This window comes from Ambystoma mexicanum, chromosome 12, assembly GCF_040938575.1.
Source record: "Ambystoma mexicanum isolate Mex_15411 chromosome 12, UKY_AmexF1_1, whole genome shotgun sequence".
Classification (NCBI taxonomy): Eukaryota; Metazoa; Chordata; class Amphibia; order Caudata; family Ambystomatidae; genus Ambystoma; species Ambystoma mexicanum.
The window spans coordinates 267,065,809-267,090,788 of NC_090936.1; the positions used below are offsets into that span (position 1 = coordinate 267,065,809).

At 47.8% G+C, this 24,980-nt stretch overlaps 1 protein-coding gene across 15 annotated transcripts in view; it reads left to right on the plus strand.

Annotated features, from left to right (window-relative positions):
• The window catches only part of PLEKHA5 (pleckstrin homology domain containing A5), a 1,790,419-nt gene that overhangs the window by 714,997 nt on the left and 1,050,442 nt on the right, over positions 1 to 24,980 (plus strand). For all 15 annotated transcript variants that reach the window (XM_069628398.1, XM_069628397.1, XM_069628399.1 and 12 more), the window contains one exon: positions 12,128 to 12,211. In XM_069628398.1, the coding sequence (XP_069484499.1) occupies positions 12,128 to 12,211 (84 nt within the window). The remainder of the gene's footprint in view (positions 1 to 12,127; positions 12,212 to 24,980) is intronic.

The following is a 24,980-nucleotide window of genomic DNA, read 5'->3' on the forward strand; positions in this document are numbered from 1 at the left end:
TATATATATATATTTATTTATTTTTTTGGGTAGTTGCATGGGTGTTGCCTGCAACCCCTGCTCACTATAATTTATAGTATAGTGAGCAGGGACATCCCAGCAGCCCCCATGTTTTTTTTTGGCTCTGTTGAGCTGCAGGGGTGTCCCCCTCAACACCCCACTCGCCTATACTGTATAGTACAGTGCGGGGGACACTCCAGCAGCCACCAGCTTTTTTTTCATTTGGCAGGGAGTTGGCGGGGTTTCCCGCGCAACCCCGGCTCACTGTAGTGAGCTGGGTGTTGCAGGGGACACCCTCCAGCCCCATATCGACCCTACCGAAACACCTAAACACATACCACGAAAAGTTCGAACTTTTGGTAGTTAGAACTTTCGTGGTGTATGTTTTAGGTCTTTTGGTGGGGTCGGTAATTTTTATTTGCACATTTCGTTCAAAACCTTTTAATGATGGGCTTCAGAATGTGCTACAATCTTGAGATCCTACACTATTTTCTATCGGTTATGTTATTTTTCAGAACATCAGCCTGCTCCTTATTGAATTTGAGTCGCATCACATTATCCAGTCAGTGTGATCAAAATTACGAATAAGAAATGTACACTATTCACTTGGTTCAAATTCAATTCACTCTAGGAAACACGTGCGCAAAGCAGATGAAGACAAACCTCACAAACATGCCCAAGGAATTAATTACACATCCACTGACTAGGCAGTCATGGACACTTTTTAAAAATGCTATTTTATACATTTTTGTTCTCTTTAAAGACGTCCTACTTTCCCAGCATTGTACTGTATGTGTAAAAAAACACATTATGTATTTGCATCTATTATCAGGCCTTGTACATTCTTAAAAATCCCACTAGAACTGCAGGGCGAGTTCCTTGTTTAACATACTCGACCTAAGAGAAATGCACTTGCACGATGGTGATGGTTGAAAAACTATTGACCAGGGCTTACTCCTACGTCACGTCCCCTTTCCTTCATACTAATGGGACATTCCTCCGTCCTTTGGGATGGGACCAGAGCACTTTGTAAAAGCATCAAAATTTTGCAAACATTTTGTCCTTCCTCTCTTTTCACGCGGCCGTAACCCCGGCCATCTTCGCTCTGCCCAGCGCATCGCCCATCAGTCCTTTTCTCCGCTCATTCGAGACTGGACGCACTTGCATCTGTGGAAGGTTTTTTCTTCCAGTTTCCTCCTCTCTGGCTCTCGCTAGCGATCGTGTGATAGTCCGTCTATGCCGTTTCAGCTAGACTTTCAGAATTGTTCTTCCTGTCAGCGACGCTTTGCTAGGGCGGATCCCCATCCTCTTTGTTTAGAGTGTTTGGGTCCTGACCAAGGTTGGGACTTGTGTTTTTATTGCGATTCCCTTTCGGTCTGGGCGCTTCAACGTCGGTTAGAGCGGTGGGAGGAGATGTTTCAGCGCACTCAACCTACGCATTTTCAATCCTTCATTGACGAGAAGAAGAAACGCCCAGTGAATTCTTTACTTTTTAGGGCATCACGGCCGGGGTACTCCTTCCCGTGGTCTTCCCGGTCAAAAGCTCTGTTACCGGGGCTTGCCCTGAGGTGCCGTCTACGCCTAAAAAGTGTACCAGAGTTTTCTCTGAGGGTCTCCGCAAGGGGCCTGTTGACACCGGATTACATTCCGAGGCCCCTCCTGTGGGGGTTGTTTGTAGGCCCAGTTCTACTGAGGTGTTGGGTACCAGAGCTTGCTCCGAGGCCTCCTTGATTGGAGCTTCCCGTAAAAACGCTGGGGTGCGCCCCGAGGCCTCGGTTGAGGTTGCGGATACCGAACGGAAGTTCAAGACCCGGCGTGAAGAGGCTTTTGCCGGACTCAGGTCTGAGGTCCCTCATTTAGAGGCTAAGGTGACCGACAGTTCTGAGAGACCTGTTAAGGTCTTGTCGGTGAGGTGTGTTCCTCATTGTTCCTGCTCTTGCAGTGACTCCAGATCTGTTGAGGGGGCAAGAATTGAAGTTTTAAACTGTAATTCCTCCTTTACCGGCAGTGCCGAGGTCCTTCCTGTGAAGGTTAGTTTGGCTATTAGCATGTCACAGAAACATCCTAGGCCACACAGTACCGGGCCGGCCAAGGTTCCTTGTGTTAAGGCTAAAATGAAGACCCCTGACCCACCTGTGGGGACCCCTGCCTCACTTCCACACTTGTTGCAGTTCTCCTCAGAAACTGACAAAATGGCGGCTGTTCCCGCCAAGACCACAGCGGTCATTTTGAATACATCCCTTACAACTACGCCTTAGGTGTAGGGGTTGGTTCTGTGGGTGAACATCGGTTACCTTGTGCACATCCGTTTCGTCCAGTTTACGACTGGAATGCTTGGTTGCCCCTAACGCACAATGTCTCGCTGCCTGCGGCATCAGAGCCCTTGATTTATGTGGACACCACTGGGGAAGGGCCCTCTTGGCAACCCTCTCCCTTACATCCCTGGAATTACTCCCCTCATGAGAGGCCTCCTCCAGTCGCCCCTAAATTGTCGGCGGAGTGTGCCTTTTTCTACAAGTTTCAAAAACGTATGCGTTCCGACCCCATGAAGGAGTACTTTCGAGGCTTTTTTAGGGAGATATACCCGCCTGTGCTGTCGGTTCCTGCGGTCCCTGTGGTTCTGCCGATGCCACCTTTGCCTCCCCCGACTCTTCCACCCCTGCCTCCTTTGTCCCCAGTGGACAAGGCCATTGTGCTGCCCGATGCGACTCAGCCTGATCCGGACCTGTCGGATGACACACAAGGCGATCAGGACAGCGAAGACCAGCCCCGGTCTGTCAGAGCTTTTCACGACCGGGTGCTGGACATGTGTCTGTTGGATGTCCCAGTACCCGAGGCACCCGCTCCCCAGGAGGGCATGCTTTCGGGGGCGTTCACCTTGTCTCCTTTGGAGCGCACTGGCTTGTTCTTGCAGAAAGCCGTTTTGGCTGAGGTCCATAGAGTCTGGGAGAAACCACACTTTGGAAGGTTTGTCAACAAGAAGATTGATGCACGCTACAAGTTCCATTCTTCGGAAGAGGTGATGTTAGCGTCATGTCCGCCCCCCTCCTGCACTGTAGTGGCTGCAGCCACTTTGCAATCCAGACCTGCGGCATCCTCTTCTACAACAGCTACACAGGTCCTAGGCAAGGAGGATAAGCTTCTTGACTCCCTTGGAAGGAAGGTTTTCGCTAATTCAGCTCTGCCACTGCGTCAAGCCAATGCAGAACTGGTGTTAGTGGGGGCGAATATGAAAATGTGGCACGGTCTGTCTGAGTTTGAGGCGTTTATTCCCACTGAAAAGCTTGAGGATTTCATGGCGGGATTGTTATTTGCCAGGGTCCTGGCACAGGATCTGCTGGAGGCTGCGGCGCATCATGTCGACACTTCGGCTCGGGGCCTTATGCTTGGCGTGGATACCTCTCGTCAGGCTTGGTTGTATGCCACCAAGTTCTCTAAGGAGGTGCAGGATAAGGTTTTGGATCTGCCCTTTGATGGCAAGGAGCTCTTTCATTCTACAACGGACGTGGAGCTTACCAAAACGAAGGACAGCACTCAGACCGCCAAGTCCTTGTCTGTCCTGGTAAAACCACCTTCTAGGACTCGGAGATCGTTGTCACAGCCTCGGCCATCCTCTGGTTTCAGGGGCTTTCTAGATCAAAAATCCAGCAGGGTTGACACCCCTTCGGAACATTCCCGCCGAAGACAGCAACAGAGTTGGTTTTTCTCCCTCTTCTCAGCCTCCTCCTCAGATTCAGGTGGTGCTGCCACCGAGAAACTAGCTAAATGAGGGTTTTCTGTGCTCACACGAGGCCCCGGTGGGAGGACGCATCGCGTCTCATTGGGAGGCATGACAGACCATCACCGAGGACCAGTGGGTCTGATCAGTCGCTCGGGCGGGCTTCAGCTTACCCCTTCCCTTAACCCCACCCATCAATCCTCCTTTCCAGCAGTCTGGATCGCCCTCCCTCAGAGCCGAGATTCAGAAGTTACTGGATCTCAGAGCGGTGGAACCCGTTACCCTGAGGGAGCGAGGGTAGGCCTTCTACTCCCAGCTGTTTACGCTGCCCAAATCCAACCAGGCTGGCCTGCGCCCCATCCTAGACCTTTCTCAGTTAAATCTTTTTCTACCCCAAGAGAAATTCAAGATGATCACGCCTGGTCAGACAAAGTCCTCTTTACAGAAGGGCGATTGGCACAGCGTGTTGTTGGACCTTCAGGATGCATATATGCATATCCTGATCTGGAATCCACACCGGAGATACCTGTGTATTTCTGTGGGGGAGGAGCACTTCCAGTTCCGAGTGCTTCCTTTTGGCCTCAGCTCGGCACCACGTGTCTTTACGAAGATGATGTCGGTTATCGCAGCTTATCTTGGGCTTCAGGGTGTCCATGTGTATCTCTATTTGGACGATTGGCTGTTAGGAAGTACTTGCTCACTGAAAGCCGCACGCAATCTTCAGTCTCTCCTCCAGCTCCTCTTCCACCTTGGGCTGTCGGTGAACTGGCAGAAATCTCTCTACTTGACTTTCCTGGGTTTTCGTTGGAAGACGATCGACTGCAGAGTTTACCTGACCGCGGACAGAATGATGGATCTGTTGGCCACTTGTCAGATGTTTGCGCAGTCGGAGAGCATGTCGGCCTGGTGGTTCCAAAGGCTTCTGGGGCTCATGTCCTCCTGCATATTGGCTCTTCCTCTTGCTCGGCTCAAGATGAAGCAGACGCAAATGGCTCTTTGAAATTCTTGGCATCAGGCTGTGGATCCGGACTCCAAGATCATATCGATTCCGGTTTTTATGAGAGTGGACCTGTTGTGGTGGTAGTCTCTCAGCAACCTGTCGTTGGGTGCAGGGTTTCAAGACCCTGCCCCGATGGTGGTGATCACGACAGACTCCTCCCTTCTCGGTGCGACGTTGGATCTTCTTCAGGTCTCTGACCTCTGGTCGCTCCCCAAGACAAGTTCCTTCACATAAATCATCTGGAACTTGTAGCGATTTTCCTGGCGCTCCAGGCGTTCAGGCCGGTCATTGCCAACAAAGTGGTCCGTGTCCGCACGGACAATGTGGTGTCAATGTTTTACATCAACAAGCAGGAGGGAACCAAGTCTCCTCTTGTGGATCTGGCCATTCAGATTTGGGAATGGGCGGTTCTGCATGGCGTCTGGCTGGTAGCAGTACACATCCCGGGCCAGCTGAACGTCACGGCAGATGCCCTCAGTGGACGGACAATGGTCAGCTACGAGTGGGAATTGAAAGTGGAGGTCCTCTCACAGATATTCCTGTGTCGGGGCACTCCGGTAGTGGACCTCTTCGCAACATCGGCAAACAAGAAACTTCCTCTGTATGCCTCCAGAAATGGGCTGGGATCCTCCTCTCTGGGGGATGCTCTCGAGATTCCTTGGCACAACATGAGGGCCTATGCTTTCCTGCCTCTGATTCATCGGGCAATTTGCAAGCTGAGGAACACAGTGAACTGTTCTCTTCTGCTCATAGCTCCTTGCCGGCCGGCCAGGTTCTGGTTTTCAGAGCTTCATCATCTGTCTGTGCATGCACCGATCAGGCTCCCGTTGGTTCCCGATCTGCTTTACCAGAGGGATCGACAGCTGTGGCACCCCTCCCCACAATCGTTCAGCTTGGTGGCATGGTGCCCGAGTTCAGATCTTTAGAGCATCTCAATCTGTCTGCTGACAACATGGACATTATCCAGGTAGCCCTCGACAAGGTCTCAGTACAGAAGCAAATGGCTTCAGTTCTGTCACTGGTGCTTAGCCAAACAGCTGGACCCCAGGGTGGCTACGGTTGACACTGTGCTGTCTTTCGTCTGTCACCTAGCAGAATGAGGCATTCATGTTCTGTCATGCTGAACTTATCTTTCGGCTGTGGCCGCCTATCTATCCACGGACCTGTGCTCTTATTCACTGTCAAATCCAGTGGTTAGGAGACACTTTGCGGGTCTAACGCATCTTTACCCTCTGGTTCGCAAGCCGCACCTGACGTGGGATCTGAATGTGGTCCTTATGGCGTTGTGCCATAAGCCGTTCGAACCAGTGGCCACGGTAGATCTTAAGCACCTTTCGTGGATGGTGTCCATTTTGGTCGCTGTTACATCAGTAAAGCGTGTGAGTGAGCTCCGAGCTCTGTCGGTGGAGCATCCCTTCTTGGTTTTCCACAAGGATAAGGTGGTCCTACAGACAAATCCTTCTTTCCTATCAAAGGTAGTTTCTGGTTTCCATCTGAATCAGTCAATCTCCCTGTCTGTCCTCTTTCCAAACACAGCTTCAGAAGCGGAGAGGGTTTTGCATTGCTTGGACGTTAGCATAGCTCTTAAGTTCTATGTGGACAGAACATCTGAATGTAGGAGGTCTTCTCAACTATTGGTGACCTTTGGTAATCCACAAGGTAAATAGACCTCTAAAGCGACTATCTCCAGATGGATCACTGCCTGTATTATGGAGTTTTACACTTTTCAGGGTCTCCAGCCTCCTAAAGGGATTCATACACACCTGGTATGGGGCAAGGCAGTTGCGGTTGCCTTTCAAAAATATGTCCCCTGGCAGACCGTCGCGAAAGCAGCTACCTGGGCCTCCATCAGCTTTTTGTAAACACTACTGTTTGGACCTGAGCTCCAGATCCGATGCTCAGTTTGGCCAGTATGTGCTGAAGAACCTTTTTCAGTAGGGGGTTTCCATCCACCCGTACTTACTGTGAGGAGTGCTTGGGAATCTCCCATAAGTACAGAGGAAAGGGGACAGGATGTAGGAGTGTAACCAGGTTACTCACCTTTGTGACCACCTTACTCCAAGTCCATAGTCCCCTTGCCTCCATACGCCCACCCGCCCGCCGTCCCCTCTAATAAGGTTCCTCTATTATTGCTTAAAGGTCTCTGACCTGGCGATAGAAAAGGACTGATGGGCGATGCGCTGGGCGGAGCTAAAATGGGCAAGGTTTTGGCCGCGTGCGAAAAAGAGACGTAAAAAAAGAGAGGAAGGACAACATTTTTACAAAAGTTTGATGCTTTTACAAAATGCTCCGGTCCTGCCCACAGGATGGAGGAATGTCCCATATGTATGGAGGAAAGAGGACTATGGACTAGGAGTAAGGCGGTCACTACGGTAAGTAACCTGGTTATTCTGTAAAATGGAGAATGTCCACTGTAACCGCCTTCCTCTCCATCCTCTCTACTCCCTCTGTCACTTACTTTCGTACCCTTTGCTTCCTCTTACCTTGTATTAGTACTCCCACCCACACCACCTACTCATTTTCCTACTTCCCTTCCACCTCCCTCTCTCCTTTCACTCTACTCCCTCCTACCCAATGGCCTGCACTTTTCTAATCCTCATATCTTCCTACCTTCTCCCTTACTCCCTCTGCCTCCTATCACCTTTGCTCATACCTCCTACCTCTTCTCTCATCTTGGCCCCTCACTACCCTTCTTCCATAATGTAAATAGTTTTTGTACGGTTTTCTGGTTGAATTCAATTGTTATGTAATGCTTGCTGTATCTTGTTTGTTCCTCTTGTAAAGCGTTTTGGATTAAAACGCTATATAAATTCAATAAAATACAAATACAAAATACAAATAAGCACACTTCATATTTGGGGCAATTTTGCCAACCAAAGGCCAGTCATGCACATTGAATATTTTGCCATTTACTGTAAAAAAAAGCTTATCTGCAATAATTGTCAAATAAAGATTTCAAACCTTTCATACTCGCCAACAAGGTTGAGTACCATGCAAATGGTACTCGTGCTTCATAAAATGTGCTCGCCAATGCAAGTGGTCTAGTAGATTTTGCGATTCTTGTTTATGATGTTTATGCACCAATGTTGTATTTGAGATTGCAGCTTGCACTGTGCCTGAATCCAAATAACAATTTGAAGAACACTGTTTGGGGCATTTGTTAGGTGAAATTAGTGTATGGTTGGTGGTGTAGAAACGGTCACTGTGTATTTGGTATCTAATTATTTAGTTTGAACGCAAAGATAGCGCTCATCCTTTCATCCTTCACAAGTCAATATAGTTTGTCGTTGTGTTGGGGGAATATTATCTGCTGTGTGTAGTGATTTGAATTTGCTAGCATGTAGCAGCAAGCATTTGATAATTATTTGCTTCTTGGAATAAGTGACGCTTGATTGTTCAACCACTAGCTAAATGTGCAAGGGCTGCCCTTTCCTCTCTGCGTAGAGTCTAGCTTTCCAATGACATTTAACAGAGTTTCATTTTATGTATATTTTAACGAGACCCACAATTCCAAAACATGTTCTAATGGGTTAGTGACATCCTTTTGTGGCGTTAAAGTAACCCTTCGTGGAGTCATCACTTCCATTCGCGATCACTCAAGCCATTCTTTATGTAGAGATCTCAAGACAGGCGTTCACCTCCTTGTTTAGTGGACATAGTTGTAATTGAATATTATTTGTTTTGAAGTACTAGTTGTATCGATGGCAGCGGGCACTTCTCCAGTTCTGTGCCGCATTTTTTCAATCCAGTGGGTTTTTTTTGTTGAAATTCCAGGAATTGGAAGCTGTCTTGAAAGAGTGGTGGCAATTAATTAATGTATTTGCAGCACCCAAGATGTTTTATGGCAAGGTATACATAGTCTGTTATCAGGCTAATGTGTGCACATTAAATGAAATGAAGTAGTATTGGGGGTGCAGCAAGTTCTTTGCATTTGAATTACTAAATAAAGAAATCATTTTGCCAGCCATTTGGAAGGTGACGACAATGTGTTTTAAGATGGAATGACTTATTGGCGAATATTGTTATAGCCGTTACAAGAGTATCAAAACTTAGTCTAATGAATGTGTTTGTTCTTTTTTCAAATAAATGGATGACGAAAGTTAATATTTTAATTAGTTTTAGCTTGTGGTACCACATGGCTTGTTTAACCCTGATGGCAACCCCCCCACGCACTCGAACTTTGTTCTCCCAGTCCCTCCCTCTTCCTTGTCCAGGGCTCTATTTCTGTTGTGATGGTGGCCGATTCATCTTGAGGATGCCCTTTCTTTGAGTAGTTCTCCCCCGAGGAATTCTGATTGTTCTCATGTGCGGGTAAAAGGAACGGCTTAGTTAACTCTGCAAGAAGTAAGATTACGCAGCCTCTGTGTTTTGGGGCATCTTAACACCCAGCCCAAATTGGGACAACCAGGACTACCTGGGAATTCGCACTGAAGTGAGCACCATGCTTGCAATTCATTTTTTGAGGACTCGAGGTTCAGTACTACTGTCTCTAGGGCGTTGCTCTCAGCTACACACATTTCTCTTTTAGCCGACAATATTCACAAGGATGCACCGGTCTCTGAAAGCAGGAAGTTTCCTAGTAAAGTATGTAAATACGGTCATGTACGGTTTTTAAGAAACTACTGATTTATTTGGCACTGGATTTCTTGCACACGACACCCCCTTATTATGAGTACCTTCTTGAGGGTTTTTCCACTGTAAATGAGTATACATGCACTCTAAGGCAATCTTGTGGAAGAGTATGGGCGACTGGTTTCTCAACCCTTTGCATTTTAGAAAGTTCACTACAGTCCATCAGATGACTCCTTCAAACCCCACCGGAATAGAGTGGCTGGCGGAAATAAGTAGCTTCCCCTGAATGCCACCCAAGCACACCCCACCACAAAAAAAACATACAACTGGCTAACATAATAAAACACTTTGCCCCAGATGCAATCATATGCAACTTTAAGATAAGGTCAGGCCCCCTATGTGATCAGAGAGCATACATTCTTCCTCACATCTTTGAGTCACCAACTACCTCTACATGCATAGCTTTCATCGCGTAGGATGAAAAACTGAGGACAGGTGGCTTCCTTCACCACTGAGGAGTGTCGGGGCATATGTCAGCCCAAATAAGCATCCTTTGCCCCTCCAAACTAATATTTGTCAGTGAAAGCATCGCAGATAATTATCCCTCTCTTCGCCGGCTCCCTCAGAACTGACATCATTATTTTGTCCAGTTTAGCATTCACTTTCTGATGCCGGTTGACAATTCTGATAGCTCTTCATGGAAAAAAAAATATATATATGCACAAACGTCATCCACAATGAGTTAGCGTTCCTCGTTAAGAAGCCCTCAACCTATGATATAAGATCTGCTCCCTCTGGGATCAGTACCCCCAGGATTGTCAGGTTGGCCACTCAACCCAAATTATTCTGCCTTTCAAATTCCACTGATTTCAGACTGCGCACGACTGAAGGATACTTCAGTCTTTTGTTGGCTGTTGTTTCATCTATTTACTGTTCCACCAAGGTAGTTTCTCTTCTTGCCTTCCTACCGCTTGTTTGGGTTTCAGCCTCTACGGTTGTGGTGCGAAGACCCTCAATCATGCATTCAGTCGCTGTCTTTTTATCCTTAAAATTGACAGTGTTTTTTATGGCTGGTCTAAAATGTCGCCATTGCTGCTTCATTAATTGTGTAAGGCCTTTTAATTATTAATGTTGTGGTGACATGACTTGCCTCTTCTCCAGATGCCATTGGACTAGAATTACAGGCCTTAAAATAATTTTACTTTAGGCTTCTGAACTTTCTGTTAGAAATATTGTGCCCACCTCATCGTGCTGCCTGCTGGATTCATGGGGACGGGGACGAGAGGTGATGGTGCTCTGACTGACTGGTTTTTCATGAATTTGACTGTACAACTATCACTGGCACCAGCTCCTTGGTCCTACTTTGCAAGACCGTCTTATTTAGGGAAAACTGTACTAGGTTTCCCTCTTCATCTGTATCCTTTGGTCGTTCCCACAACGGCACTTCCACTCTGTAGCTGGGAACTAGTTCTGCAGACGTAGGAGAGCTGGGCTGTCTTGGGAGTGCAATGGCATACAAAGGAAGCAGGCTGCCTCCACTGCTGTAGTGGCAGGACTCCACAAGTCTGGCTGCTAGCCATATCGTGCTCTGCCTGTAGCTCTCTGGACTGCTACTAGCCATATTCTCCAGTGCGGCGCGGGACTAACTGATTCAGTCCATTGTCTTGGGTGCTCCCTTTACCTACCTACAAGGCTTCCCGGGCCACTATCAGCCTGGCCAAAAGGAGGTAGTCAGCGCTCCACTCTGACAGAGGCATCTGCCTCCAAGCCCCCAAAGTACCACCTGTAAAAAAATAGTCTAAATTAGCTCTCGGTTCCGCAATTGTACATTTGTCATCACTTTTTTAGCGTTTTCTTTACTTCTAGTGAAACTCTACCAGAAATGCATCAGGATGTTTGATTAAATGGATAAGAATGCAGTATGGTGGTGGGCAGATGTTTTCTGCATGTTGCTGGCTATGTGCATGCAGGAGTTGGAGGGCAACAGTATACACCTGGACTTTGGTCTTCTGCCGGCGGGCCCCATTAGAATACCGTGACATGATGACTGCTGAGTGATTGGCTCAATGGTGGTAATGATCTTGAAATGGCAGGGAGCACAGTTGGCATGTGGGAGGGTACATAATGCAACTTGATATTTACGCTCCATTACATAGTCCGGTTAATTCCCCCCCTCGAACCTCCCCAACCGCCCCTCCCGTACCCTCCGTGCTGCGCCGATCGGTCAAAATGATCCGAATTAACTGCATTTCCATACTTTCCCATGTTGAATTGGTAAATTAACTTGAGAAAACCTGCTGATGATACTCTGTAGAGAGAATTGTCCCCTGGGATACCCAGAAGGGAAGCATCTTATGTGCATATATATATGTGCTCCTGTCAAGCTTGTCAGTTTCAAAATAGGTGGGTAGTGTTGCAAATCTATATAGAAGCTAGGGGCTGAAGTTTGGGTATTCGCTGGAAGATTTTGCTTGTATAGAAGTTGAAAAGCCCTGTTATGAAAAAAAATCTGAACAAATTAATAACCCTGCTATAAATCTTTTTTCACTATATATATTTACGTGAATTTAAGTCATGTATGCAAGGAAACTAAACTATTTGTTTTAAAATCGTATTCAGATGTGCCGAAGGGTTTTTAAAGTTATGTCGGCGTTTCATGATATTCAAAAATGTTCATGCTTTTAAACATGCGTTTTGGCTTTTGTAGGACCCCCTCCATCTGTTTTATTTGTTTTTAGATCATTTTACGATAAAGCATGTATTGTGCCTATGAAGAAGCCAAGCATCTGTGCTGTCCCTGTCTGGTCATTAAAATACTGTTGCTTTTCTCTCTGCAGCCATAATGAACGGAAAGTAACGTGCAAACATCCAGTCACAGGACAGCCATCACAAGACAATTGTATTTTCGTAGTGAGTGAACAGTAAGTGAAACTGCATTTGATGTATGTTTTTTTTAAGGTGATTATTTCTCTATTTGCTAAATATGCAGAATTTAGCTTATTCTTGCTCTCTATTTGGGCTAGCAAACTATTGTCGTAAAAGTTGCGTTAACTCCACCTTGGTAAATATGACTAAAGATACAGATGTGGTTGTTAACCGAGCTTTCATTCCCGGAGGCAGCTCTCTAGGTATTCGTAATGTGGTCCGTTTTCGCGTGCCCTGGCCCCATCCCAGAGCTAAAGTTCATTGTAGCAGTATTGAATTACTCGCCTCGTCTGGCCTTTCCTCACCCAGAAAATCACGTGACCTGTTGGTTCAAGAACCATACCTTCTTCAGGACACAATCAATTTCTTTTGCAGAGTGAGTTCTGCAAATTCTAACAAAAATGGCTCCATGCATGCATCTAGTTTGTCATTCTTGGAATAAGAGAGGGTCCAAATCGTCATGTTTTCCAGCTTTAGATTTACAAAGCACACCGAATTTGGTTTCACCAGGGTTAAAGTCATCTCTGTAATGAAGGATGGTGAATCCCGGGCTCCTTCCTGCTTATCTTTCAGAATCCATCCCTGCAGATTGCCATCACAGCTCTTTCCTTGGAATGTGCCCAAGGCACCATTCTTGGCCATTACATTGTTTGCTATCTTTGGGGGTAGGTTCTGATCTACTTTGACAATACCGCTGCCATTTTTGTTGTTATAAAATGTCTGGGTGTGTCCTTGTGGGAAAGGGCCCATTGTTGTCCTGAGTGAGATACTTGTAATATCCCTGGGAGTTGAATCTTCGAATTGCGTATCAAAAGTTGCACATCGTGTTTGTCTACCCTAATTGACTTTACCTCGTGTTTGTATATTCTTAATTCAGAGTGTATTCTTTATACTCCTACGTCCTGTCCCCTTTCCTCCATACTTATGGGACATTCCTCCGTCCTGTGTGATGGGACCGGAGCACTTTGTAAAAAGCATCACATTTTTCAAAAATTTGTCCTGGTTCTGTTTTTACGTGGGGTAACCCCGCCCTTCTCAGCTCCACCCAACGCATCGCCCATCAGTCCTTTTCTCCGCTCGATCGGGATTGGACGCACTTGCATCTTCGGAATTTTTTTCCTTCCTGTTCCTCCTCTCTTTCCCTGGCTTAGTCGTCGTGTGGTAGTCAGTCTATGCCATTTCAGATAGACTTTCCAAATTGTTCTTCTTGTCAGAGACGCTTCGCTAGGGCGGATCCCCATCCTCTGTGCTTAGTGTTTGGGTCCGGACCACCGGTGGGACTCGTGCTTTTATTGCGACTCCCTTTCGGTCCGGGGGCTTCAATGTCGTTTGGAGCGGTGGGAAGAGGTGTTTCAATGTACTCTCCGGCGCATTTTCCAACTTTTATCGACGAAAAAAGAAACGCCCGTTGAGTTCTTTACTTTTTAGGACACCCCGGCTGGGGGACTCCTTCCAGGGGTCTTCCCGGTCCGGGAGGAGCTTCAAAAGCTCTATTACCAGGGCTAGCTCTGAGGTGCCTTCCAGGCCTAAGAATTCTACCAGTTTTCTCCGAGGGCAACCGTAAGGGGCCTATTGACACCAGATTACATTCCGAGGCCCCTCCGGTGGGGGCGGTTTGTGGCCCCACTTCTACTGAGGCATCGGGTACCGGAGCTTGCTTCGAGGTCTCCTTGGTTGGAGCTTCCCGTAAAATCCCCGGGGTACGCCCTGTGAACTCGGTTGAGGTTGTTGACACCGAACGGAAGTTCGAGGCCCCTCATGAAGAGGCTTTTACCAGACTCTGGTCCAAGGCCCTTCATTTAGAGGCTAATGTGACCAACAGTTCTGAGAGACCTGTTAAGGTCTTGTCAGTGAGGTCTGTTTCTCATCTTTCCCGCTCTTGCGGAGACCCCAGATCTGTTGAGAGGCCACGGAGTGAGGTTTTGGACCGTAATCCCTCCATTACCGGCAGTGCCGAGGTCCTTCCTTTGAAGGCTAATTTGACTGTTATGATGTAACAGAAACATTCTAGGCCACACAGTACCGGCTCGGCCGAGGTTCCTTGTGTTAAGGCTAAAATGAAGACCCCTGACCCACCTGTGGGGACACCTGCTTCACTTCCACACGTGACGCAGTTCTCCTCAGGTGCCGACAAAATGGCGGCTGTTCCCGCCAAGGCCACGGTGGTCATTTTAGATACAACCCTTAGAACTATGCAATCGGCCCTAGGTGTAGGGGGTGCTTTTTCAGGTGAACATCGGTTTCCTTGTGCACATCCGTTTCGTCCAGTTTCTGACTGGAACGCTCGGATGCCTCTACCGCACAAGGTCTTGCTTCCTGTGGCTTCAGCGCCCTTGATTTATTTAGACAACACTGGGGAAGGGCGCTCTTGGCAACCCTCTCCCTTACGCCCCTGGAATTACTCTGCTCATGAGAGCCCTCCTCCCACACCTAAATCATCGGCGGAGGATGCCTTTTTTTGCAAGTTTCAAAAACTGATGCGTTCCAACCCCATGAATAAGTACTTTCGAGGCTTGTTCAGGGAGATATGCTCGCCTGCGCCAACGGTCCCGGCTGTGGTGCCTGTGCCTCCGCTGGTGCCGCCTTTACCGGCTGGGCCTCCCCAACTCTTCCACCCCTGCCTCCATTGTCCCCAGTGGACAAGGCTATGTCGGATGTGACTCAACCTGATCCAGACCCGTCGGATGATGTACAGGGTGATCAGGACAGCGAAGACCAGTCCCACTCTGTCAGAGCTTTTCATGACCGGGTGCTGGACATTTGTCTGTTAGGTGTTTCAGTACCTGAGGCACCCGCTCCACAGGAGGGCGTGCTTTCGGGGGCGTTCACCTTATCTTCTTCAGAGTGTACCAGCTTGTTCTTGCACAAGGACGTTTTGGCCGAGGTCCGTAAAGTTTGGGGAAAAGCCACACTCTGGACTGTTTGTCAACAAGAAGATTGACGCATGTTAGTCTCCATTCTTCGGAAGAGGTGGTCTTAGCATCGTATCCGCCCCCCCTCCTCCATGGTAGTGGCGGCAGCCACTTCGCAATCCAGACCTGCGTCAATCCTCCTCTTCGACGGCTACACAGGTTCTGGCCCAAGAGGATAAGCTTCTTGACTCCCTTGGGAGGAAGATTTTCACTAACTGGGCTCTGCAGCTGCATCAAGCCAATGCAGCACTGGTGTTAGCGGGGGCGAATATGAAAATGTGGAAAGGTCTATCGGAGTTTGAGGAGTTGAAAAGCTGGAAGATTTCAAAGCGGGTTTGTCGGACACCAGGGTCTTGGCACAGGATCTCCTGGAGGTTGCAGTGCACCACGTCGACACCTCAGGCCGGGGCCTTATGCTTGGTGTGGATATCTCTCGTCAGGCTTGGCTGCATGCCACTGTTAAGATGGATTTCTGAATTCTGACCTGGAGGGGCAGAGGCTCAGAAGACCAGCCTAGTTTCTTGGAACAGGGTAACCTCTGGACAAGCCAGACCAATCAGGGTAGCGATGGTGACGGTCAAGACTAAGTCTCAAGAGGGGTGAGGGTGACGGAAAGACCTCAATGAGCACACAAAGCAAGGACACTTACAAATTACTCCAGACAGGTGTTATATTAAAAATATAGACACATTTATTACAAAGCCTTTGTAATATCGACCATAGCAAAGAATCACAATAATACGAAAGTAAACCAACACATCACAATCAATACAATATATATACAAGACCGAGGGGTTTAAGGAGTTATGAGCACGTAATATGTAGACCACCTAGATGGGGAAGAAAACAGGCAGTGCAAGTAATCATTAGACCCAGTTTGACATCAGAAATACACCTAACTAGGAGGAAGTCCGAGCCCTACGAAGAGAGGAGCCTTATGCTCAAAAGTACCTGCACGCGCGGGTGCCAATGGATAAAGTAGGGTCTTTTCAAGGGTCTCAGGCAGTTCAGGAAGGTGAATGAAGCGATTCAGAACAAGTCCCCACTACTCAAGCAAGGCCTCCATTTGTGGGCAGAGGCAGGGTGAGAGTGCGGGATAGAGTTGCTATATTGCAACAGCGGTAGAAAAGAAACTGGCTCCTGCGCGAGGGGCCACCGGTTGGGGTATGGGCTGCTCACCAGTCCCCGGCGCAGGCAGACCCAGACTTCTCCAGTTCAGTTCACGTTGCTGGCAGGTTCAGCTGCGAGGATAAGGACATCTCGACACCGTGTAGATTCTGTGTAGCAGGATGCAGGGTCGAGGGTGTCCCAAATGCAGCGGACGTGCACAGGTTGTTACCGCAGCAGGGCAACACGGCAACCGCGTTTACTCTGGTCCGGGCGCACTCGTCTCACTTCAGACCTGGAAATGCCAAGTGTACGAAATTCAGTGTGAGGGTGCCTTGGACGCAGAGCAAGCAGTAGACCAAGTTTTGAGGGCTTCCCCGAAACGGTGGCGGTGACAGAGCAAAGCGTCCTGCGTAAGCTGGTCAGCCCACTGGTTGGCCCAGGGACACTTCCGAAGAGGCTTACTTGCAGGGTTTGATGAAGGCGCCGGGAATAGTTGATCCCACTATTCCAATGGGTCGAAGCGCCTTCGCAGACCTTCTAGGACGATCAGATGCAGAGGGGTCTCACAGGACGACAGCAGTTCAGGGTGCTAAACCTTCAGCGGGTCACCAGCGGTTCCTCGACTCAGCTTCTTGTTGCAAGATACTTGTTCGGTGTGAACTCAGGAGATCGGCATGGTAGTGGTGTTTTCAGCCTCCTCTTATCCAAAGTTCCCTTTGCGCCAAAACGGAGAGGACCCAATGGGAGACATCCCTGCCCACATCTTGGAGACACACACAAAGCATGCAGAAGCCAGCGAAAGCGTTGGGTTTCGCGGGAAAGTGCATGACCAAATAAGGACGGACCCGGGTTTGCTCGACCTAGGGAAGGTGAAGGGGCAAGACAGTTAGAGGACAGGACAAAGAACCTCGTGGCATGGCCATTTTGGAGCCAGGCCACTCATTTGTGCCAAACGCGGTAAGCGCGGATAGCATGGCAAAAAAGGGTTCAGAACACAAGAGAAAGATAGCTGCCACCAGTCCTGTCCGTGACACACTTGCACAGTTCATAATAAGTCCAGCGAGAGTTTCTAGGGCCTTAGGAATGACTAGAGACCCAAGAGCGCAGTAAAGTAAGTTACAGTGCACTCTTGTTTCATGTTACACAAAAGCTGCAAAATGAAGAAAGGACTAAGGGAAACGAAGTAACCCAGTACTGACTGTTTTAAGGGCATGTCAGTTTCCCCATAAGAATTGAGCGAAAGCCCAGAGGAGTGCAGCAGAAGGCTGCGCTTCTCTGGCAAAGTCTAGATCAGGGTGTAAAACAACAGCAAAAAGTTTGGGGGTTGCCACATGGAGGGAAAATTACATACAATTATGAAATCTTTCCTAACAGCCACCAAGTTCTCCAAGAAGGTGCAGGATAAGGTTTTGGACGTGCCTTTTGATGGCAAGGAGCTGTTTCACTCTACAACAGACATGGAGCTGACCAAAACTAATGACAGCACTCAGACCGCCAAGTCCTTGTCTGTCCTGGTTAAATCTGCATTCAGGACACAGAGATCGCTGTCAAACCGTCGGCCATCCTCTGGTTTCAGGGGGTTTTTTTAGATTGGAAATCCCGCAGGGTTGACACCCCTTCAGGAAGTTCCCGCCAAAGGCAGCAACGGAGGAGGTTTTTCTCCCGCTCCTCAGCCTCCTCCTCAGGTTCAGGTGGTGCTGCCACCGACAAACCAGCAAAATTAGGGTTTTCTGCGCTCGCACGAGGCCCCGGGGGGGGGTAGACACATTACGTCTCATTGGGAGGTGTGTCAGACCATCACTGAGGACCGGTGGATCTTCTCAGTCGCTCGGGCGGGCTTCCGCTTACCCCTTCCCCGCCCATCAATCCTCCCTTCCAGCAGTCGGGGTCGCCCTCCCTCAGAGCTGAGAAGTTACTGGATCTCAGAGTGGGGGAACCCGTTCCTCTAGGGTAGTGAGGGGAGGGCTTCTATTCAGGATGTGTATATGCATATCCTGATCTGGAATCCGCATCGGAGATGCCTACGGTTTTCTGTGGGGAAGGAGCACTTCCAGTTTCGAGTGCTCCCTTTTGGCCTCAGCTCTGCACCACGTGTCTTTACGAAGATGTTGGTTTTCGCAGCTGATCTTCAGCTACAGGGTATCCATGTGTATCCGTATTTGGACAATTGGCTGCTGCGCAGTCCTTGTCCTCGAGCAATCTTCATTCTCTCCTCCAGCTCCTGTTTCACCTTGGGCTGTCGGTGAACTGGCGGAAATCTTCCATGATGGTCTCTCAGGACTTGACTTTCCTGGGTTTTAATTGGAACACTATCGACTGCAGAGTTTACCTGACGGGGGACAGAATGGCAGATCTGTTGGCCACGTGTCAGATGTTTGCGCAGTCGGAGAGCATGACGGCCTGGTGGTTCCAGAGGCTTCTGGGCCTCATGGCCTCGTGCGTATTGGCTCTTCCCCTTGCTCGACTCACGATGAGGCGGATGCAAATGGCTCTTCTGAGTTCTTGGCGTCAGGCTGTGGATCCGGACTCCAAGATAATATCGATTCTGGCTTTCATGAGAGTGGCCCTGGTCTGGTGGCCGTCTCAGCCACCTGTCGGTGGGTGCGGGTTTCCAAGTCCCTGCTCCGATGGTGACGATCACGACAGACTCCTCCCTTCTGTGGTGGGATGCAATGTTGGATCTTCTTCAGGTCTCCGAACTCTGGTCGCCCCAAGACCAGTTCCTTCATATAAATCAGCTGGAGCTTCTGGCGATCTTCCTGGCGCTTAAGGCGTTCAGGCCAGTCATTGCCAACAAAGTGGTTTGTGGCCGCACGGACAATGTGGTGTCCAAGTTTTACATCAACGAGCAGGGGGGCACCAAGTCTCCTCCTCTTGTGGATTTGGCCATTCAGATTTGGGAATGGGCGGTTCAGCATGGTGTCTGGCTGGTGGCAGTGAACATCCTGGGCCAGCTGAATGTCACGGCAGATGCCCTCAGCCGACAAACAATGGTCAGCTATGAGTGGAAATTGAAAGCTGAGGTCCTCTTACAGATATTCCTGTGCTGGGGCACTCCGGAAGTGGATCTCTCAACATCGACAAACTTCCTCTTTATGCCTCCAGAAACGGCCTGCGAGCATCCTCTCTGGGAGATGCTCTCGAGATTCAATGGCACAACATGAGGGCCTATGCTTTTCCGCCTCTGCCTCTGATTCATCGGATGATTTGCAAGCTGAAGAACACAGTGAACTGTTCTCTTCTGCTCATCGCTCTGTGGTGGTCGGCCAGGTTCTGGTTTTCAGAGCTTCAACATCTGTGAGTGTGTGCACCGATCAGGCTTCCGCTAGTTCCCGATCTGCTTCACCAGAGAGATCGGCAGCTGTGGCACCCCTCCCCACAATCGTTCAGTTTGGCGATATGGTGCCTGAGTTCAGATCTTTAGAACATCTCAACCTGTCTGCTGACAACATGCGTATTATTCAGGCAGCCAGGAAGCCCTTGACGAGCTTGCAGTATAAGAGCAAGTGGCTTTGGTTCCGTCACTGGTGCTTAGCCAAACAGTTGGACCCCAGGGTGGCTACGATTGACACAGTGCTGTCCTTTGTCTCTCATCTAGCAGAGTTGGGCATTCATGTCCTGTCATGCAGGACTTATCTTTTGGCTGTGGCCGCCTACCTATCCCGGACCAGCGCTCTTTCTCACTGTCAAATACAGTGATTAAATGGCACTTTGCGGGTGTAATGCGTCTTTACCCTCCTGTTCGCAAACCGCATCCGATGTGGGATCTGAACGTGGTTCTTACGGCCTTGTGCCATAAGCCCTTCGAACCAATGGCTACGGTAGATCTTAAGCACCTTTCGTGGAAGGTGGCTTTCTTGGTCGCCGTTACCTCGGCAAGGCGTGTGAGTGAGCTAAAAGCTTTGTCGGTGGAGCATCCCTGCTAGGGTTTCCACAAGGATAAGGTTGTCCTTAGGACAAATCCTTCTTTCTTACCAAAGGTGGTTTCCGATTTCCATCTAAATCAGTCAATCCCGCTGCCTGTCTTCTTTCCAAACCGGCTTCAGAAGCTGAGAGCGTTTTGCATTGCCTGGATGTTAGAAGAGCTCTTAAGTTCTATCTGGACAGAACCTTTGGTGACCTTTGGTGACCTGCAAGGCAAGCAGGCCTGCAAAGCGACTATCTCCAGATGGATTGCTGCCTGTATTACGGAGTCTTAACTATTCAGGGTCTACAGCCTCCTAAAGAGATTCATGCACATCTGGTACGGGGCAAGGCAGCTGCTGTTGCCTTTCAAAAGTATGTCCCCTGGGAGACCATCGCAAAAGCGGCTTGTTGGGCCTCCCTAGCGGCTTTTTGTAAACATTACTGCTTGGACTTGAGCTCCAGATCTGATGCTCAGTTTGGCCAGGCTGTGCTGAAAAACCTTTCTCAGTAACGGGTTTCCATCCACCCGTAGTTCCTGTGAGGAGTGCTTGGGAATCCCCCATAAGTATAGAGGAAAGGGGACGGGACGTAGGAGTATAACCAGGTTACTCACCGTACTGACCACCTTACTCCTAGTCCATAGTCCCCTTTCCTCCTTACGCCCGCCTGCCGTCCCCTCTAATAAGGTTCCTCTATTATTGCTTAAAGGTCTCTGACCTGGTGATAGAAAAGGACTGATGGGCGATGCACTGGGTGGAGTTGAAAAAGGCGTGGTTACGGCCGCGTGCGGTACCCCGTGTAAGAAGAGAGGAAGGACACAGTTTTGAAAAATGTGATGCTTTTTACAAAGTGCTCCGGTCCAGCCCCACAGGACGGAGGAATGTCCCAGAAGTACGGAGGAAAGGGGACTATGGACTAGGAGTAAGGTGGTTACTACAGTGAGTAACCTTGTTATTCCTTACTTCACCTCGGTCGATCATCATAGGTTGTCCTAGCTTGGTCGGATGTATTCAGGAATTGCTCAGTTACTATTCTTGTCATATATTAATGACCTTGCTCTATTCTTTGAAGCAGCATGCAATGCACCCTTGCTTAGGGGCACTAAATAATGCGTAACAATCTATGCTGATGATGATGTTTTAATATTTAAATCGTTGGGGCCTCGAGAAGGAGGTAGGGGTGGTTCAACTGTTCTTTGAAGTTTGCTTTATTTGTTAATTTGGATAAAACTTGCCACCTAAACATTTCAATCAATGCCCACCCAAGTTCATTTCAACCTATGCCCAAAAACCCAGAAAATCACTGATTTAGAAAAATACAATATTTTATAAAGAATTTCTCTCCATTGTTCTGAATAGCTCCTAAGAATGATTATCAGCAATAATTAATAATTGTGATGAATTTAGCAGTATCGTCACCGACTCCCTGGAGGGAAGCTTCCCTTATGTGGCCAGGGAAAGGCAGAAATTACCTGATTCTGACTCTGGCTATCTGCTGTGGGACCAGGAAGGGGGAAGTCCAACTCCAGAGATGCAGGAAAACATTGTAGCAAAATAACCTTGCAGCCCCAATTTCACATGGCACCCATGTGACTTTACAACAAACCTGTATGACTTATTGTGCCATAAATAATTATTTTCCAGGTTTTCCCAACCAATCACCCTATTTACCTCCCCCCATTTTAGTACTGAGATGAGGAGGGGGAATGGAGCTATGAAGATGACTAGAAGCGGGAAGTAAATGCCACGTTCTCGTTTTTGGAAACTTTGGACTAATGCCGGGAAACTTAAAGTAGCCATAGCTCCTCTGTGTGGGACAGAAAGGCATAGTCAGAAGCTTGTATGTAACTTGTTCTGATAAAGGTCGGGACACCAGAGACGAGAAGGTCATAAGAACCTGCAGAGAGGCTGACCCAAACGATGTGCAGGGAGCCCAAGCTGAAGGAAGCTTACTGCTTGATGACCGTGGACAATTGAGCCGCCCAGAATGAATGAAGGAAGTTGAAGGGAAAGCAGACGGGATGAACGCCCAGTCAGCGGATCGAGATAGAAGCATAAGAGATGACACAAAAACCACCAAAACCACCTGGTAAGCCCATGGAGAACGAATGGGTTACCAGGGCACGTGAATGTGAATGCCACAGCGGTGCTAACACGGGAGAACCCAATAGAAGACAGTGAAGAAATTGGCACAAACATTGTTGGAAAAGGGATGCTAGCCCCATACTTTAAAGAAGGGATTGCACATATACAAACCGTGTTGAAGGTGGGTCGGAGACCCAATGCTTGAAGATTTGATATACTTCTAAATAGTATTGAGAGAGATTTGGAGACCCAACACTTGAAAAGTGGAATTAAAACAGTTGTGAACTCTGTCACGAAAGGGTCAGTGACCCAATATTGAAAACACATCGTCATGTGGAAAAACGTAAGTGAATGGGGAAGGGAAAAGCCCTGGCAAGTTACTACACCAGACAAACGGGGAGTCCTTGACTCACAACCAGGAAAGGAGTGAAAAGAGTAGCAAAGTAATATCCTGGCAGGAGAGTAAACCAAGAGCGAGAAGCGACGTAACATTCTGGCAGGAGGGTAAACCAGGAGTGAACAAAGAATACAAAAGGGAGGCTTCATACCCCTTTTAAGGATTAGTAAGAAAGTTACAAATAGCCTAGCAGGAGAGTATACCTGGGTAGAAGGACTGAGTGTGAGAAATTGAACATTATAAAGAACTGCGTGCTTAAGGGAAAACTCAACGTGAAAATACATGACCCTTGAGTAAAGTTGAACTGTGAAAGTAAAATATAACAAGTGGAGGAATTGAAAGGGAAGAGTCATTCCCCTGTGTGAAACGGAAAGACTCTAAAGTGCTGAATGTGAAAGATGGAAATCAAGGGAAAAGAAGTACTTTCTTTAAAAACTATGGGGATGAAAGAACCCGTGGAGCTCAAGGAAAAAGTTGTCCCCTTTCAAAACTGTGGAGTGAAACAGTGGGAGAAGAGTTAAATGGGGGGGAGGAACCCCCTCCATTTTTGTGGAGCAGTGGAAACTGACCTTTATCCAGAAGTGCTGGATAGACAGTGAAGGACTAGAGAAAATATTGGGGAAGGTAGGACCCCCTTTCTCTATTCAAACTTGTATTTCTTTTCTATTTTGCACCTTAAAGACTTTATGCTGAGAACTTATGTACATTATTTTGAGTTTAAGTGTAAGGGTCAGTTTAGTATTTTTGGACACTGGATAGAAGACGCTCTTTTGTTTACCACCTGTAACAATACATTTAGAGACTACCCTTAACATGGGGAGTTTGCTACCCCCTCCCACCCTCCCAGTTAAAGCACTCCACAAGATATCAATTATTTGGTTCAGGCTAGCCCTGTCTATGACTGATATAGAGCATGTAGATCCCACCCCCTATGCCACCACTGAGCCAAGGACCAGGCCAGGGCACAGAAAGAATATATATATTTATTAAATAATGCGTTCAGTGAATATTTTCACCAAATTATTTACACACACCACCTTCTCTGTGGCACAAAACAAAGCTTCAATACAAAAACTCAACTTTTTGGGGGGATTTCACTTTTGGGTCTCATGTATATGGAACACAGGCCAAATAAAAGTTGAAACCTCCTGTCCCACAAACCCCTTAATGTCAAAATTAAACAATACCCTAGAACATTAGAAGATGAGCATTAGCATTCCTTGATGAGGTTTAGATTTAAATCAAATGCAACCTTTTCCTAGTTTCAAACACAATTTCACACATGCAGCACCTTGTAAGTTTAATTTCCCTGAGCTCTTAAAAATGCTGGCAGTTTCGAAAGCACAACAGATTTTTGGATTGATAGAACCCTTCTTCCTTCACCCTGAAGCAATACCAAAATCTCCCTTCTATCAGGGTCATTTACTCACTTTCAGGAGAGTGTGCATTTTTAAATTGGGAACTACACTTTGTTTCACTTTGCAAGACACTTCTCTTACCCAGCACCAAAAACCGATGCTGCAGTTGCATTCAGCACCCCTCTGCTTAAAGGCCATGTCTGAGGAAAGGTGACGGTTAGGAATTTCATTTTTACACATGGACACCCCTTTTCTTTAAGGAAGTATGGGCTGTCAAGAAAAGTAGGTGTTCCAAATTACGTTAAGACTCACTTTTAAACTGAACTGGAAACGAGATTTGTTAATTTTTGTATTTTAACAAAACCACCATGTGGTATTTGGCTAGAGGGGAATTAATTGAAGTGTTGTTGATCAAAAATACTAAGGATCGGCTTCCATACCCCAAATCATTAACTAAGGGAAAGTATTAAATCAAACAAATCACCATACTTGGCGCTCAGGAATAAAGTATTTCAGGACCCTCTCTTGATGAAGCACAGGGACCTGCTGAGGCACTTCAGTCATGGATAGCCACCAGCGTTCATCCCTCTCTTCTGCTCTCCTTTGCAAAAATCCAAGCCGCCTTAGTCTTTGCCAATTGCTGTCCCCCACGAGTGTAAAATCTCCATCCAACACAGTGATGATATTTAGACCACTGTCCTGCCATGGTTACATTCTGCCACCTTCTTTCATTATTCAACCAGATGATTTTTAGGCAGTTCCTCCTTTCCCATTGTGTGGGGCTTTTTTTACCATCTAAGCCACACATCCGAAATATTAAAAACAGGAGTTGTTAACTTATTGGCCTTGAATTTTCATTGGACCCCTACGGTTCATTCCTCCCCAAGGCCCAGCACCTCTCTGTGGATAGGCCTTTGGCGTGATGAGGTTGAATTGATGGGAAGGGTGAACCCACCCACTGGAGTCTTCATTATACACTTTTAAATGTTTCACCTAAA